Genomic DNA, 17837 nt, shown 5'->3' on the forward strand with positions numbered 1-17837 from the left:
GTGTTGTGCTGTGTGGTCTGTGTCGACTTGGTTCAGCCCATACATCAAGAGAGGTTTGTTATTTTGCACACCTTTGTTTGGTGAGAATTGGAAGTGTTGTGTGTGTGTGTGTGTGTATTACAAGCCCTTGTTCTAGCATTTGTCAGCATTTATATTTCTTTAAATTTGCAGCTAGGATCCATTATGTCAAAATGTTTGACTAGTTGCTCAGTAAAGATTGACACTGTACAAGACACAGCATTGAACAGGCAAAAAGGCTTTCTTTAAGACACAATTTTACTGTACAAAATGTTTTATAGTTTTCACAAAATACATTTAGAAAGCTCCATTTTAAATAAAATTAAATTGAAATATTTAAGAGACAGCGTGTAGACGTTTTTATCTCAGAAGCATTGCTCAGACGTAAACCCAGTGTGTGTCCATGTTCTACGTACACACTGAAATAAAAATGCAAAACTCAAAAGAGCATGACAGATGATGCTAGAAAAACCCTCCCATGGTCTTCAATTATAAATAATGACTGCGGGGTTCGACCGCAGTCTGACGAACTCGAAGCCAATGTAATCGAACAGAACGTGTTTACAAAATTTTGCAACACAAGACTAATATCTTTTAAAAAAAACTGTGTACTAGATGAAATACAAAGGCTTTGGTCTGTTTTACAATCAACAATGATTAAATCTGATATGTACTTGTAAACAACTGCCAAACACTTAAGTTTAAAACTTTGTCAAGCAATGTTTAATCATAATTATAGGAATTAAATATTTCTAGTTGCACATTTTTTTTGACCATAGGACACTATAATACAACTATACCTAAGAGACAAATTGTACCTGACCCTAAAGAAATGTATTTCATGATGCATGGAACATTTATAGAATATTCTCAGGGATATAAATGAAATCAACTTTTATTGGAGAAATCTTTCTGGAAGATTTCTAGGGAAGACAAGTACTTTACATTTTGACATAAACAAACTGGATTATATCGAAGACGCAGTCTACCATTTACAGACTACAGGTTTTTCTTTTACACCTGTTTTCCCACATTTAATGTTCTTCGTGGTAATCTAGAGTCAATCCAACCACCGAAGCAAAAGATCCAAGGTGTCGCATGTCACGCCGTCTTTGCACACTTTGAGCCGTTGATAGTGATCCATGTTTAATAAGCCGGCAAATGCAGGCCATGTCAGAGGAGTCAAGACCACAGCCTCAGTGGGTGGATCGAGTTTGAGTGTCCTCTGCTAAATATCCATTCGTAAGAAATAAGACCAATAAATAGTTGTTTTTTTTCTGACACAGTAAGAGTCTTCCCTCCAGCTTTTCGTCTTTAATGATATGCAACAGCGTCCAGAGACCATGCAAAGGCTGGTAGAAAGTCTCGATATAAGCAGATCAAAAGATAGTCATGGCAGAATCTCTCAGGTTCTCCTCTCTCAAACAAACGCAAGACCAACATGGTTTTCTAGCAGTCCATCTATCAGTACTTGATCTTGGTTTTTCATATTAACATACAAATGGCCATTTACTAACACACCAGAGAAAAAAGGAAACAATGACTGAAGTTGGAAATAGAAAAAAAAACAGATAAGTTTTGTTCCATAAAAATTTAACAACGGGCACTTTACAGAGGTCCATTTTTTTCTGTCTTTCCACCGTTGTTCTCTCGTCCAAGTCCTCGTTTTAATGTGCCTAGAGCTACAGAACAGCACATAGTCCCACTGGAAACACAAAGCCCAGACGTCCAAATGCTCTCCCAGAGTCTGTCTTTCTTTCCTCCTCTCCTTTGCCTCTTCACAACCCTCTCTTGCCTTCTTTACTCTCCTGTGCCATGTATGTGTGAGGAGCACTGCCGGAGGGCGATGGTGGAGTGGGTGGTTACAGGGTGAAGTAGCTCTTCTCTCTACTGTAGTCTTGACCAGTACTGAGACATGTCAGGTTCGCTCCCTGGGACTTGGACAGGGACAGACACTCCAGGAGAGATGAGTCCTGCAGAGAGAAAAAGAGAAAGTTGTCAGTAAAATAAAAACAAAATTAAAAAGCCCCGGAAGTCAACATGCCAAATTTGATGAATGGATGCACCATGCACAATAAGTGTGACAGCTAACACAGGTTAGCCTCTAAGCACAGAGCATTGTGCTTTAAAAGCTTGCAAATAGGTAGACGAGCAGCGGACTGCAGCAAGTCACAATGCTCGCCACATGGTTGCATAGTAAAAGGCGTGCAAGCTCGATAAATTGAGGCTTTGGCAATGGCATTTAAACAGAGAGAGTAGAACAGCAAATGAATCAAATTAATTAGCAATTTAGCACAGAGGAAATGTGGTTATGCATGATTAACTCTTCATGACTATAACCGGTATATATGGCTCTCAGTAAAAGCATCCTAATGGGGTGGAACTAAACTATGGGCTGGAGTGGTGGGATTGACATGATGGCGGAAAGCGCCGATGAAATGCATGCTACTGCAGAAGGAAAATGATATGGGATGTACAGATGCTGATCTCTTTGAACCAGAAAGTTTTGTAATAGGAGGAAAGGGCTGCAAAAGATCATGAATCAAAGATGGCTACGTAGTACCCCCTAATTTACAGGAAAGGCGGCAGATGTTTCATAGAGTGCACTGTTTGTAGTGATTAATTCCCAGGCATGTTGGTAAACAATGAACTGTCTGCCTACCTGTTGAGGTGGTACCAGAAGTGGTCATTGATTGGCTGTTCATATGTGCCTGCATATGAGGGGGCGTGTATGTGTCGTAGCTCCGCCCGTTCACAGGCGGACTGGTAGGCAGCATGCAGGAATAAGAGGAGGTCTGGCTGGGCTATAGATAGGGGGAGAGAATGTTACATTAGCTTAGCCAACCATAGTTGTAGTCTGTAATACTGTGCGGCGGATGCTTCTTGATTTAATTTATAATTTGAGTTCTCTGAGAAAGTTATCCTTTTCTTGTTGTTGTTTGGCCAGGAAACACAATTTAAATTACTCTTGGTGTGTTTGATTCCGCTCTATCAATCATATCAATCATCATAAAATTTCGCATAAAAAAGGTATATCTTTTCACATCATTGACTAGTGAGCACTATGGTCTGTTACTTACTTGCATAGGTAGATTGTTTGCCATGGTGAAGCTGGGCATTGGGGGCAGCGCACTGTAGGTGTTTGCAAGTGCAGAGTCAGGTCTACCAAGCATTGACCCCGAGGTGAAAGACACTGTGAATGAAAATGGAAATGTGTTTAAAATCTCACACACACACACACACACACACACACACACACACTGAGAGCCCGTCTCATTATCGTTAAGTAGTGCGTGAGTGAGGTGACACCTTATTCGACAGGCTGATGGGCCCGGACACATACTGTACAGTGTGTGTCTCAGATGATTGACTTGTGAGCATGAGCCCTAACTCTGCCAGCGTGCCCTCGTGCTGGATTCCTAATTACGCAGATAGTCAGCTGAGAAGTTTTGCTCAATCATCCATCAAAAGGAAACCACCGATGCTTCTTCGTGTGAACTAGAGCGAACAGACATCCCCTCTTACCCCCCTTTTGGCCTATATTAATTTACAGACTGTCACATAGTAATATTTAGTAATATTTCACATGGACTCTGTCTGACGTGAACCCACACACACTTTTTTTTGTTTTTGTTGTTACTTACAATACAGTAATAATGTAATGTGACTATTGTAAGAAACTCAGCATTTTGGTAATTACACATATTCTATCTGAATGTGAAATGTAAACATTATGTTCAGGAGTGGGGGGGTTGTCTTGTAAGTATTATCCCAGCTGTGGTGGACCTACCCGGTGTAGTGGGCTGTGGGATTGCCTGGTAGACGCTGGTGCTAAAGCTGCTGCTGATGGGAATGTGACTGGAGGAGTTGTTGGCCTGCCGGCGCTGGTTCCGCAGCTTCTCCTCTCGCCTCCACTTTGCTCTTCTATTTGAGAACCATACCTGCAATGGAAGCTGCTTATTAATTTTCTTACAAGCATTTTTTTGTAGCATTTGAAACTTTGACACATCTATTGTTTTTTTGTTTTTTAAAAAAAGGGAAAACTTCTGATCACTCACTTGTATTCTTGCTTCGGGAAGGTCGATTTTCGCTGCTAGTCTCTCTCGAGCGAAAACATCTGGATAATGAGTTCTCTCAAATTCTGTAATGCAAGAAATCGCACAACAGAAAATAAGGAATAAATAAGGTCGAGGCCAGTTTAGCTTTTGCAGGGCTATTAGTTGAATAAATGTCTTCATGTCATCCAAAACTATGGAATACTACTAACAGATAGGCTGTTAGGCCTGTTATCGCGTATTATAATAAAACATTAAACGTGTAGCTCTGTTAATGTACCTGACACGACCAGCAAAGTGTGCATTTTCCCTTATAACGAAAGCAACATTTTTTTAAATTAAAAATCAATATGGCGGATATAAATGTAGGTTTGAATGATTCACTGATGTTCCACCTTTTTCCAGTGCTTCGATCTGCTCTTGTGTGAAGGACGTGCGGTTTCTCTGTAGTTTCCTCTTGAGCTGCAGCCGCATCTGCGTCTCCTCTGAATCCTCCCCGTTCGAGCTGATCGAGTTTGTGTTTTCTCCTGCGCCGTCTGGTTGTTGGCAGCCATCTAAAAAACAAAGAAGCATATAATGGAAATATACATTCAATTAAGCTAATTGAATAATTAATTCTCGGGCCTCGTGTTGTATCGCCCTAAAGCTAATTGTACAGACCGCGGCGGTGCGACATCATTAATTAAAGCCCATATCATGGCTGATTACATTCAAAAAAACAGACGAATTATTGCAGTTTCCTCTTAATGTTGACAGATTACGCACGGCTGCCTGCGTGAAAAGGGAACAATATGAAAAAGGCTTCGCCGGTTCAACTGTTTATAAAATATTGTGGGAAAAACAGGTCGGAGCGAGGGAAAGGCTCCGCGTACTTCTTGCTTCCCAACAATGGCGTGTGTTCTCAAAAGGTTAAGAGAAATGTGACAAGATGTGGCGAGCCTCTTTTCAGAGCCTATGAAATGTATTAAAACCCCAAACTCTCTAGCCCCCTTTTTTTCTCTAGGGCAGAGCAATGCCTCAATGGTCGTTCCCATATGGGCGTTGGTATAGCTATTGAGGTGACCACCAACTTTTGAATAGGAGAAGACGCTTTTCAGGATGATACAATGCCTTCAGGAGTAAGGGAAACCATTAAACTATGGACACAGCCAGGGGACGAGCAGTGAGCCCTCGGTGGGTGTAATATATGGGAGGGGGGCCATTGGAGGAGATGACAAAAGGATCCTCTCTCTCTGGAGGCGCACAGGCTATAGTACTTTGGCATTGTGCGCACGAGGATCCCAGTCAACAGAGCTTTGAGTCCAGTGTGTTAACCCTTATCCACTACCATCATTAATCACGTCCCCCGGCCAGCTACACGCCAGTCAGGATTTCTGTCTTCAATTGGAAACAAATGAGTGAGGAGAGAGCATGCAACCCCCTGAACAACCAAAATAAGGCCAATCTATTCACTGCCCCTTCAGTTGCAGGGCGAGGCTTATCGACTAATGTCTGTCTTGTTGTTGGACATCATTATCACACCGATAAGTTAATGCGAAAGTAAGCAGGGGTGCGTTGATAAGAGGGGTGTTTTTTATGTAATATCTCACGGATGTTTGTCTGGAGCCGTGGGGTGAACCCATGAAGGGGGAATCCAGCTTTTGTATGCAGATTTTGTTTATGTTTTTAAACCGGATTTGGCTCTTGTTTTAGCGAGTAGTGCCTTGCTCAAGGACATGATTGGAACAGGTGCAGTATGAAGCCATGCAGGCTTCTTTGCCCTCTAAAAGCAAATGTGCACACACACACAAATTAGGTTAAAATGTGCAAAACGTTCTTACTTTTGAAACTTTCTTTAAATTAGAAAGTATAGTTTCCACATATGTATGTATTAGGGGGGAAGGGTTCCATCGTGTGCACGTTTGCTCCCAGGTGATGTTACGTTCTTGCTACAGGCCTGAAAACATATTAAGTTTGTCTAAATGCGAAAAATCTTGGTTAACTGGAGGAACAACCTGATGCAACATGTTCCCCTCGCTGCAAAAAATAGACAAAAGTATTATTCTATAGGCAAATAGTTTATTTGTTTCTTCACTCTGGATAATCCATAAAAAGGAGTGAATGTGCAGCTATTATCCGTCTGCCAGACCCACTGACGCTAGGATGGGATTTGTTTTCTTTATAAAAGCGCTGGGAAATAAACTCATTCTTTAGTATCACGATGTCTCAGCCAGTGAGGCGGAAAAGCAGCAAAAAAAGAGATACCGAACCAATTGCGGCACCTTTCAGCTGCTGAGACCGGATCAAAACACTCTTGAGAAACCGCTTAGAACTGAAAGAGAAAGTGAGAGACTAAATCCTATAGACGGGATTTAGAGCCATATAGCAGCGAATGGGAATGAGAAAGAGATAAAAGACGAAATCGACGAGGAGTTTTTATTCGTTCCCCCTTTGGATAGAGTTGTCTCCTTTTGGGGCCCTGTCACTCTCATGTAGCCATTATATCTGCTTACTCGGCTGTCGGATGGAAAACATATTTTCATTCCCCTGAGACACCTGATTTACTAAAAATAGTCATTGGATTGAAAGCACAGCAAATAACTTCTTGTTGTTATTATTATTCATTATTATTATTTTTGATAATATTTCTGGTGTTATAACAAATATAATCGGATAGAATATGTATTATAATTAAATGTTATCTTTATTAAGCATCCATGATAGTTAATTTAACGTGTTATGGTAGGCTGTACCAACGGCAACCACAATAAACACAACTAAATGAGTAGGACGTTTCTATTATGTGAAATAATAATAATAACAACAACAATACTAATGTTATTATGACCCCAAAATAAAGTGAATCATTTAGCTGTTAATATGATCGTTTCCGCTTTACTGCTTGTTGATAACAGCACCACGTGTCCAAATGGTCATCAAACAAATGCAAATTACTATTTCCAAAGGCTGAATTCCAGCACTTGCATTTCCCTTTCTGATGCATAATGAGACTCGATGCTTCGTCGTAATATTTGTTTAATGAATTAATATTTTAGAAGCAAAGTAAGCGTAAAAGGTGGTGTTTCCAAAAAAACAAAATGTGCTCAGTGTTTGGCCTGCAGTAGGCCGGCAGGAAAAACCCTCTGACGTGGAACATTTCCACAGCAGCCTTACCATCTCCACACTCCTGCATGTTGCCATAATGAGAGACAAAGCCCTCTCTAATGAGCAATTACACGTAGTGCGGACCGTTCCCATAACCAATCATTGCGTGTGAAGGAAAACATTCCTTTGTACTAATATCCCCGCACACAGATCCCCGGCTCTGCCTCCCCATCAGGAGGGGATGAAAATGCAGGCTGCTGGGTGGACACCTCTGCTGAAAGGACGAGCCGCTGTCACGCACATCCATGTCTGGGACAGTGGAGGCATTCAGACTGCATGCATGGCCTATGGCTTCCTCTAATCGACTAGTCTTAATTGGGGGTCTTGTTCAGGGCATCAAAGCATGCCAATACAATACCTTCCTGCAAACAAGAGTAGCGGACCGGAACCACTGGAATAGTAAGCTGTAAAACTATTCATATTCAAACATGACAATTTCTGGTGACCTCTGTGGAGTTCACATGACTCTTAATGCAGCTACCTTCAATCAGAAACTAGTCAATTATTTATTTATTTTTTGGGGGGGTTACTGAGCCTGAGAAAACAGACCGCCCGGCTGTATCCTTCTCTGATACAATCGGGCATGCGTCAAGGTGTCTTTATTGCCACTGTGTGATAATGAGGCTCACCTTGGTTGGGCTGCCCTGGCACTGATGTTCCGGGGTACCAGCCGGGCCGGGTCCCCCAAGTTCCTGTCTGACCGTTGAGCATTCTCAGCTTGTCATACATGCCATCTGCGCCCATCTGTTGCTTTTCACTAGCCAGGTTGCGGAGGACTCTGTTTATCGATGACACCTGAATGACAAATTACATATGATAAAAGATTAGATAGGTGGCCGTATCAGGGTACAAAGATGTGGCCGTGCAGGAGCGCGCGCGCGCACACACACACACACACGTACACACACACACACACACACACACACACACACACACAGATACACGCGTAACAATCATAATAAATGCGCACAGGAAGATGTTCATGCAAAGCGCGCAAATGGACAGCGAGCTCCTTCTAATTGACTGTATGTTTGGGTGATCACATGTGTAGTATAACGCGCACTCCACACTTTTGTAGCGCACGGTATTTAATAAGACTGAATGGTTCGTTGCCCATCTCCTTTTCCTCCACTGCATGAGAAAAAAAGTCACTTCATGTGGCAAATTAAATCATGCACATAACTTACAGTCAGTACACTTACACTGGGTATATTGTCGTTGGTGCAGATCCCCTCCGACAGAAGTCTGTCGCGGATCTCCCACGCGAAGATAGACGGACACTCCCGTTTGTACTGCGCGATTTTCGCGACCACCTCTGGAGTGGCGACCCTGGGCTTGCTGCCGCCTATTGCTCTCGGTCTTATGGAACCAGTTTCATAATACCTGCCCAGGATCTTGCTCACACAGCCGTTGGATACCTGGATAGAAAACAAAAGACACAATTCACATACATTATTTACGACTAGTAACGGAATTTCTAAGATGGCGTCAAATAATTATCACCTTTTCACTGTCCAGCACTTGGACTTCATCATGGGTCTATAAACACAAAAAATATGCCTTGAATGATATATTTGGCATTTCCTACAATAGATTTATCTTTATAAGAGCAGGTAGATTGTATTCCTTTTTGTCGGCCTTATTACTTTTTCAGTAAATAGTAGATGATAATTTCACTGACTTAAAAACAACCATAAAATGCAACATTTAGGTTACAGGAAACATTGATTTAATTAGAAAACCATACCGTTTCTTCTGTCTTATTTTCGCTCAATGATTTTAATGGCTTAAAAAATCAGTTTGTATCCATTGAAGACAAAGTGTGTATTAAACCTGTTTTCTGTGCAAAAAAGTGTGATTGTCACCTGCAGTATCCTGGAGATGTCGCAGGGTCGAGCGCCACTGTGAGCAAGTTCAACTATTTTCTGCCTGGTGGAATCCGGCAGCGGTCTACCATTAACAAACACACCACCAAGCTGGTTTACGCCACTGTGACCTACATGGAGACAAAAGCATCGCAGTCATCACATCGTCTTATAACTCTAATTCAAACATATTTGATCATAATATTCATTAATGGAGAGGAGAATGGTAAAAGCGCTCAAGAAGCCGAGTTAAAGATGAAACATGGAGACAGCATACAGTAGTGCAGGATGTTTATTGCAGTTGACTAACAGTTATATGGTTGAAAAAAGTGTTTAAAATCCATACGCACTGATAAAACAATAGTATAAAGAAACTGTTACACCGCTTGTTACATTCCCCTCTTAAGACAAACATTGCGCAGTTATTCAGTAACACATGCAGAACATAGATTAAACGACAAAAGCCTCACATAAACTAAACCAAAACATCTCAATGTTGTTTCCAATACTAAATGAACAACGCATTCGGTCTTTTGCCCCGAGGACATTCAACCAACCTTTTATGAAACCGGCAAACTTGTGTATTAAAACAGTCGTACCGTTATCCATCCACATACAGCTGCGCATCACCCACACCAGCACCTTACCCATAAACTACCCTCAAAATTACAACCGCCGACAATCACATAAAATACTAAACCTAAAATTATGTGTTAAATTAGCGTTCTTTCCAAAACATTGTTTTTTGCAAAGTGACTTTAAATCGACTTTAAACTCTTTCTACAGTAGTCCTTCAAAAGACACCTTAATTACGCATCAATAAGACAGACACCACATAGAATACTAGCTCTATAATAGCATGTTCAATGATTGGATATTGTCTAAAAAAAAAATTTAAAAACTGAATTTTAAAAAAATGATTCCTAAATAAATCTATTCTTTTTCTCTAAAGCACAAAATAAACCGGCAAACCTGAAGCCAAATGGGAGAGCTGACTCCCCGGAGTGCCTGAGCTGCTCTCTGTTTCTCCGCTCCCTTCCCCTGCGCTGCCGCCCGGTACATTGACTCCGGGAGCAGAGGCTCCTTAGCAATAAATAAGCTCCAAATATAGAAGAGGGGGAAAATATGATGAGCCTGCCTGACATTTGTCTTTAAAATAAAGCTAGCTGCACGTCAAGTTTGAGCTTAATTTCTGGAAATAGGCGGAAGTCGCCTCGGATCATGCATGGGAGGCTAATTGAAAAGATCAGTTGGAGCACTTGTGGCAGGCATGTCACTTTATGACACCGCTCTGCTTTTGAAAATCGCATCGTCACGACAAATAGTAGCATGATAAAACGACCCTTTCTGTCTGCATTTGGATATCACTCAGACAAAATTGGACGCTACTCGTTTACCCTCCAAGGGAGACTTCGTTTTAAGGTGGCCAGGGGCTACGCGCGGTCACAGAAACGAGGGCGCGCCTGGATTCTTAACATATTAAAAGTGACATGCAGCCCCCCCCCGTCCCCCCCGCCCCTTGTTTGTATTTGACAACAAATGCTCACAGCCACTGCGGTCCTGTTGTGTGCAATCGGTGGGCGTCTTTACTCTGAAATATGTCACAGGACTGTGCTTTAAACTGCAGACTTAATTTTATATAAATGATCAAAAGGGGGCCGGTGTATAGCGGAGTGAAAATCACCCCTGTTTAACTGAGTAACATATCCCCTTTTGGCCGCTATGTGTTATAATCTTCCAGCGTGGATCTGATTGATAGTAAATCCATTATCATCCCGCCTGCTCTTTGGTAATTCCAGGATTAAGTGGAATTAATAGACTTCTTACGCTGAAATTGGACTACACCCGCATTAAGCAGTCCTGCTCTGCGGGTTCTCCAGGGCTGCTCCGTCACCTCTGATTTATAACTATCATATAAATCCTCCGGATCGATAAAACCGTCAGATAAGGACATCACATAAAAATCAAACACTCCTAAGGTTAAGTCTTAATCATGACACAATTCCCTCAAGTGCCCAGAGTCGATCTCGCCCGCTGGCGCTGATTATGCGCCTTGTATTCTATTGCAAGTCGACTAATAGGAAAACATATGGTGTCAATTTGGACGCTCCCCACCATATACACCCAGGAGTTATTAGCACAAAAGCCACCGAGGCCGTCGCGACCTTTAGACAACCCAAAGGGCCGGGCCCAATGATATCTCCTCGACAATTCGCACCAGACATCACATGCCAAGCCAGGGGAGCATCCCATTATCATCAATCCGCTGCAAAGCAGGAGCACTGGGTATTGTACACAGCTTTGATAAGGCCCCATCATCTCTATAATGGAACATTGGCAAGCATAAAAAATAATAACAATAGAAAGAAATAAAAAAAAGAAAAAGGAAATCAGCGCTGTAGTTATAGAATAAAGCTCTAATGCCAGCAGTTCGTAAAAAAAAATACAAAAAAATAAAAAAATATTCTAATCACCTAATCATGAATCACACCTCTTCACATCAAACACTCCAACTGTCATGTGGTCCAACAGGGGATTAAAACAGATTTGTTTCACTAATGCGCACATATTACAGCACAGACACGTCATCAAGGTATATGGAGTAATAATATAATAAAATCATCCCACACACCTTCATCACAGATGTCATACACCTCTTGTCCAGCAGCAAGAGAGAAAATGTTTCATGTTTATCCTTTTTTGTTTCAACACACAACCAGGAACAAGACATATTCAACTCATGTGGGCCACTTTAAAAACACAAAGGCCTATAAGCAACTTCATGTACCATGTTTTTTTTTGTTTTGTTTTTTGATTGGCACCCACGACAATATGGTTGTTAATATTTATCTTCCGCTGTGAGTTCAGACTGCACCTAACAGTGAGGCCTACGGTTATAATATGAGCATTTTCTTTCTAGTTCATGCTGTCTGTCCGTGAAGAATATGGACTAATCTACATAAGACATTATTGCTATTCCTCATGTTTCATGCAGGGCTCTTCTCTACGCAGCTAATCTTGTATGCAGCCTGGCAGCCAGCTCTAACGCTAATGCAGACGGCTGTGCAATTATTTAATACCAACTCAAGCAGAAACAAAAATCTCCCTCTCAACCCAACCCCCCTCTATCCTCCCTCTCTCTGGAGCAGGACGACGTGTGATTAACTTGTTCAATAATAACTTCTCTACCTATCATTGCAAAAAAAAGAAAAAAAAAATTAACAGCAATGAAACGGCCATCAAATAACTGAGAATATTTCGCCCCCTGCGCCTCAAAGTCATGCAAATGTATGCCTGCACATACATTTCCTTTCCTTTAAAGTGTTTTTTTTTAAGTTATTACGCTATAACAACCAGTGCATAGTGTCAGTGGGTGTTGCTTCTATGCAACCACATTACTTGTGGTCGTAATCTGAAGTTTTTTTAAAAGACAAATAAATATGAAAACAACTTACTGTTCTGCATCATTGAGGCTACGCCAGACTCCCACGTGGCTTGGTTGTGGTATTCTAAGCGTCACAGGGGGAAAAACAAAGCTGGTTAACATCATAGACACATCTTTAATTTTTTTTTTCACTGTCAAATTATTTGCAACATTTTAATATATATATATTTAATAAATAAAGTTTCTCATCTCATCGTTCGAATAGAATGTTTGCGGTTCTTTGTGCTTAAAACATTATTTATGAATAATGAATTTTCACATCCTCAGTGTATGTATGTATTTTAATTAAACTTGCCTGGAAACAGAGTTGACTGTCCACTCTATAACAATTTAGTCAATCATCTGCCGTTTTCACTACTTAATGTCTCCCTATAGGACAAAGCAAAACAACACATTAGCACAGCCACAGCTATACTGATGCACTTACTGTATCTTCATTTGTGCCCTACATGTATAATTAACCTAAATATTGCTGCCAAGCAAATAAATACAAAGAATTGACGCGGGGTAAGATTATTTGAACACTTTTGTTAGGCCGGTTTCCTACAGCACTTGTCAAAATAAATTCAGCCTAGTCGTGATATCGGCCCTATAACTCTTTTTGCAGCACTATTTCTTCCAAGGCTTAAAAAGCAATCGGCCCTCATCTTCACAGTAAGAGGCTCCTTTCTTTATTTTTATAACTTGATATCCCTCCTCTTGTAGAGTCTATGTGGAAACTGACACACGTTGTCTACCTCGCCTCACTGCTCTGCAAAGGTCCAGACCAGGAGGGGGTACAAAGCTGATGTACAAAGCCTGCTGGACTCCCAACAATGCACCCCATTTCTGCCTCCGTATACCTCAAGCCCGGAGCGAAAACTCGGCCTCCGCAACCAGAAACACACAGCTTCCCCACTAAACACACCAACAAGTTCAGATTAATACAAAGAGCCGGAGGCATGCATCCACCCCCTCCGGGACCATTCACACACACACACACACACACACACACACACACACACACACACACACGCACACGCACACGCACACGCACACGCACACGCACACACATACACAGTCACACACGACCGTGACCCCGGTGCCGCTAGTGCCTGAATGTGGGTTTTGTTTGCCCTCGCTTTTATAGGGAAAAGAAATTCAAAAAGTAATTTCTTGTTACAAATATTTGGTGGTTATTTTGTGCTGCTGGTGCGGGTTGTAAAGCGGTTTTAAAGACACAACAGCGCAGTAGGGCGCTCAATTGGGAAAGACAGATGCATTAAAGAAGCTATTGACTGGGGGGGAGATAAAAAGGGGGCCAGGGAGGGAGATGTCTGAAGTTTTTCGTTTTCTCTCTCCATGCAAAGTTGTGTTGTGTGCAGAGCAAAATGGCCTGATAGCGACGTCTATAACAAGACTGTGTTTAGACCGAGGCTATATAGTTTGTGGGACGCACGCAGGGGCCGCCATTGCATTTAGATTGTAGCTTTCTTTCATGTTTAACAAATAGGCTGCATTAATCAAATTCAGATTCCATCACACTGGCCCACATAGCCTCAGTTAGACTGTTTAGCATAACCTACAATTACCAAAACAAGCCCCAACTAATTTGTATATTATTATTGTTTTTGACCTAATGTCATTATGTTAAAGTTAAGGTGGAATAATATTATATATTTTTTAAAACTGCTTATTTACGCCTGGCCAGTGTTTCTTTATGCTCTACAGTGAGCAGCCTCTTAGTCTTGTAAGGTCAAAGTGGTTAATCATTTATTTAAGGTCGAAAGCTCAAACGTTGTTGTTCCCGGGGTTAACTACGATCTAATCTGCATTTCTTTTCCTTTAGTAATCCGTAAAAACAATGTCTTAATTCAACTTGCCTATTCTGGCCGCGCTCAAAACATTCATATGCAGAAATAGTGCATGTAGGCCTTGACTATGGTCCCGGTGCAAGTTGCAGGCTAATAGAGAATATATAATATACATGCCCATAAAGACATGACTTTGAAAATGTGTTACATTTTACAGAATATATTTAGTCAGTTATTAGCACGCATGTGGCCAACAGGTTTAATCTCACCTCAAAGGATCAATAGTGTATGTTGAGATTGTATAAAGCCATAGGCCTGGTGTGTTTTTGCTGTCAGTCTATTTGAATTTTATAATATTTTTAGGCTGAATTGTGCAGAGTTTATCTTCAAAACTACTAAATAAAAATGCACAATTAGGGTGAATTAATGCATTTTTTATCCTCATCATTTGTCGAAGCGTATTGACAAAATCGTGTAAAAAGCAGCAGCACTTTGTTTCTATACTTTGTGTTATAACTGTAATTATTTAAAACATGATTTAGTATTATAGGCCGTCAAATACGGTGTCTGACTATTTTAAAAATACTACACAGCCTCACTGCTCAAATGTAAAAGTAGTTGAACTCGCTGTCCTTAAGGGGAAAATCTTGGGAAAAAATGGAGAAAGTTGAACACAAACACGCTCAAACGGGCCTCCTCCCCAAGTGTTTCATGGAGCTTCTTTTCTTTTTTTCTTTCTTTTTTTGTAGAAGGCGCTTGGGTGACTCGCCTGCATGAATCAATCTGACACCTTTCCTCAACGGGTCATTGCGCCCCATTCTCCACGATGATCACTGTCCTGGCCCAACGTGACTTTTTACTCTTTACTGTCATAAATAAGCGGTAAGCTATCCGTAGGCCTAAACACACCAACAAAATCGAGCAGATAAAACAGACAGAGGCGCTAAAGGCTGTTCGCACTTTTGAGAGTCCAGTCAGAAGACAGGCTGCACAGTCCAAACGATAACACCCACAACCTCACCACTGAACCTCAACCTACAGCCGACAATACATGACCTATAATAATATGAATAATATAAAACAATAATTCATTTAATAATAACAATGAATGATTATATAACAGTAATAACAATAATAATTCCATCATTAAATAGCACAGGCAAACTTTAAGTCAGTATCTCACCTTTTTGTGGCATCCTGCGTCTTGTCAAAGTCCTTGGTAAACTATAGGCTTTACAGCCTAGTTCTCCACACCACAGAAAGAGCAAAAAAAAAAAAAAAGAAAATAAAGCCGACCAGGATCAGTCTCTCTCGGGAAGTTTAGAGGAGGAAAAATTAGTTTCCAGTGGTCTTCGGCAGAGACGGAGGGGATATCCCTGCGAAGGGGACAGAGATTGACAGTGAACTCAGATGTCAGGACGCATGGAGTTTGGCGAGGATGTGCGCTGGCGTGTGAGAGAGCGAATGAGAGAGTCGGAAAGAGAGAGAGTGGGGAAGGGAAAGAGAGAGGCGGGGGGGGGTAAGGAGGGAGGGAGAGTGATGGTGGTGGTGGTTGCGGTAGAAGGAGGTGGGGGTAAGAGCATGAACACACCTATGCTGATTGGTGATGGAACAAGTGTATTAATGTATGTGTTCCTGGTCTGCTGTGTGCGCCTCGCATCTCCTCGCCTCGCCTCCCTCCGCCGCTCTTCACTGGCCCATTAGCGCGACCCGACCTCTGTCATCATCCCCCATATAAACACTTCCCCCTGCACCACACAGCCAAAGCGGGAAACGGGGCCGAGTCACAGAGAGAGAGAGAGAGAGAGGGAGCGAGAGAGAGAGAGAGAGAGAGAGAGAGAGAAAGAGAGAGAGGGAGAGAGCGAGCGAGAGAGAGAGCCTTCTTCCCAACCCACTAATCAGCCCACGCATGCAAATACCCTGCGCGCACTTGCTGAATATTGCCCTATTGCAAAGCAACTGCCACGGAAATGCCCATTGGTCGGAAGGCTCTATTCTTCCAGGCTGAATTGAGTCCGCGCAGGGAATCTGAGGCATGTTCAGCTCCATCCTGAGGCTAACTAGTGCTGCAAGGGGGGACGGGGAAGTAGCAGTGGAGCAGCAATACACGTGAATGTGCTGGAGCTCAAATAGAAATTACAAAGAGCTGCAGCGTTTTTCATTTTTTTATATGAAGCAGCCGACGCTCTACGAATGCTAAGGTTATATACGCATGAGGAAACTTTGTAGACATGTTACAAAATGTCACTTTTGTTGTTTCGATTGTTTGTGTGATTATTTTCAAATGTAGACCTGCAGGCTGTATTCACCACTGACATATAACCATTAATACTGTGACAAAATATAAAATGTTCAAATAACTTGCACCAGTTTGTGCTTCGTTATGGATTTAAAGCAATGAATTAACTCTAAAATAGGAAAGACTAGAGGACACTTCTGGTGCTGTATGTTTTGTACTTAAAGCTCCAAATGGGAGCGTATTTACTGTGGATATCTTTTACATTTGAAAATGGAATGGCCCTCCCTCCCGCACTAAAAATAACTATCCAAAATGTCCACCACGTGCTTTTGTTGATTCTTTTGGGTATCACCTTCCCCTGAATAGCCTTACCCCTCCTGTCAACAAGAACACCATGCGTAAAGAGCGCAGCCTTTAGGCAAGCTCCGGTGCTTTTTATGGACACATTTGCGAGGCGCGGCGACGTCACTCCTGCGACCTGACAGCAAATAGCACGCGTAAATAAAGTAAAGCAAATGACTGTGTAACCATGGCCACACGCTCCCAAACCGCGCTGGTTGAATGACTGGCTATTAACGCACACCTCAACGCACCCCAAAGCAACCCCTCTGCGCCCGTGTTTGAGCATACTCCCGGGGCTTTGGGCAGCACCAGTCTCAGCACTTAGGAGCCCCGTCGCTTACTCCAAAGGAAGGAGAACCGAGGGGAAGAGAATGAGGGTTGTATGGACGTGGAGGCCAAACTAAAGCAGAAAAGGGGGTGCGTGAAAAGGCAAAGAGAGAGAGAGAGAGAGAGAGGGGGGGGGGGGGAGCGGGACAGGCATAAGCAGGGGGAGGGGAGAGAAATTGCTTCTTCTTTTGGAGGGGAGAGGGGCCTGAAATAAAGTCATGGAGGCCTACACTTGACTTTCTTTGACATGTGAAACAGTAGGAGAAGTAAGAGCTCATCAATAAAACACTTCGGAGGTGAAAGAGGACTCCCTAACAACCATCGCATTCCTGACTATGGGTTCAATGAGTAGACAAACGACGCTGCCAGAGAGAGAGAGAGAGAGAGAGAGGGAGAGAGAGAGAGAGAGAGAGAGAGAGAGAGAGAGAGAGAGAGAGAGAGAGAGAGAGAGAGAGAGAGAGAGAGAGAGAGAGAGAGAGAGAGAGAGAGAGAGAGAGAGGGAGAGGGAGAGGGAGAGGGAGAGGGAGAGGGAGAGAGGGACTGCCCGGTTTGAATGGGGCCCTCAGTGGGCCGGCGAGATAATGAGCTGAGAGGACCGACTCAAACTGT

At 42.3% G+C, this 17837-nt stretch overlaps 1 protein-coding gene across 1 annotated transcript; it reads right to left on the bottom strand.

Moving 5' to 3' along the window:
- Positions 1-1905: 1905 nt before the first annotated feature.
- On the bottom strand, positions 1906-15516 carry pax6b (paired box 6b; the record flags this gene model as incomplete). The annotated part of the gene is made up of 12 exons (XM_083940272.1): positions 1906-1991; positions 2681-2822; positions 3099-3211; positions 3809-3959; positions 4077-4159; positions 4469-4627; positions 7847-8012; positions 8420-8635; positions 8721-8756; positions 9083-9213; positions 12538-12591; positions 15504-15516. The coding sequence occupies 12 exons, from the start codon at positions 15514-15516 to the stop codon at positions 1906-1908; spliced, it is 1350 nt and encodes a 449-aa protein (XP_083796398.1).
- Between the last annotated feature and the right edge of the window lie 2321 nt (positions 15517-17837).

The sequence above is a fragment of the Echiichthys vipera genome (genome assembly GCF_963691815.1).
Source record: "Echiichthys vipera genome assembly, chromosome: 1".
Lineage (NCBI taxonomy): Eukaryota > Metazoa > Chordata > Actinopteri > Perciformes > Trachinidae > Echiichthys > Echiichthys vipera.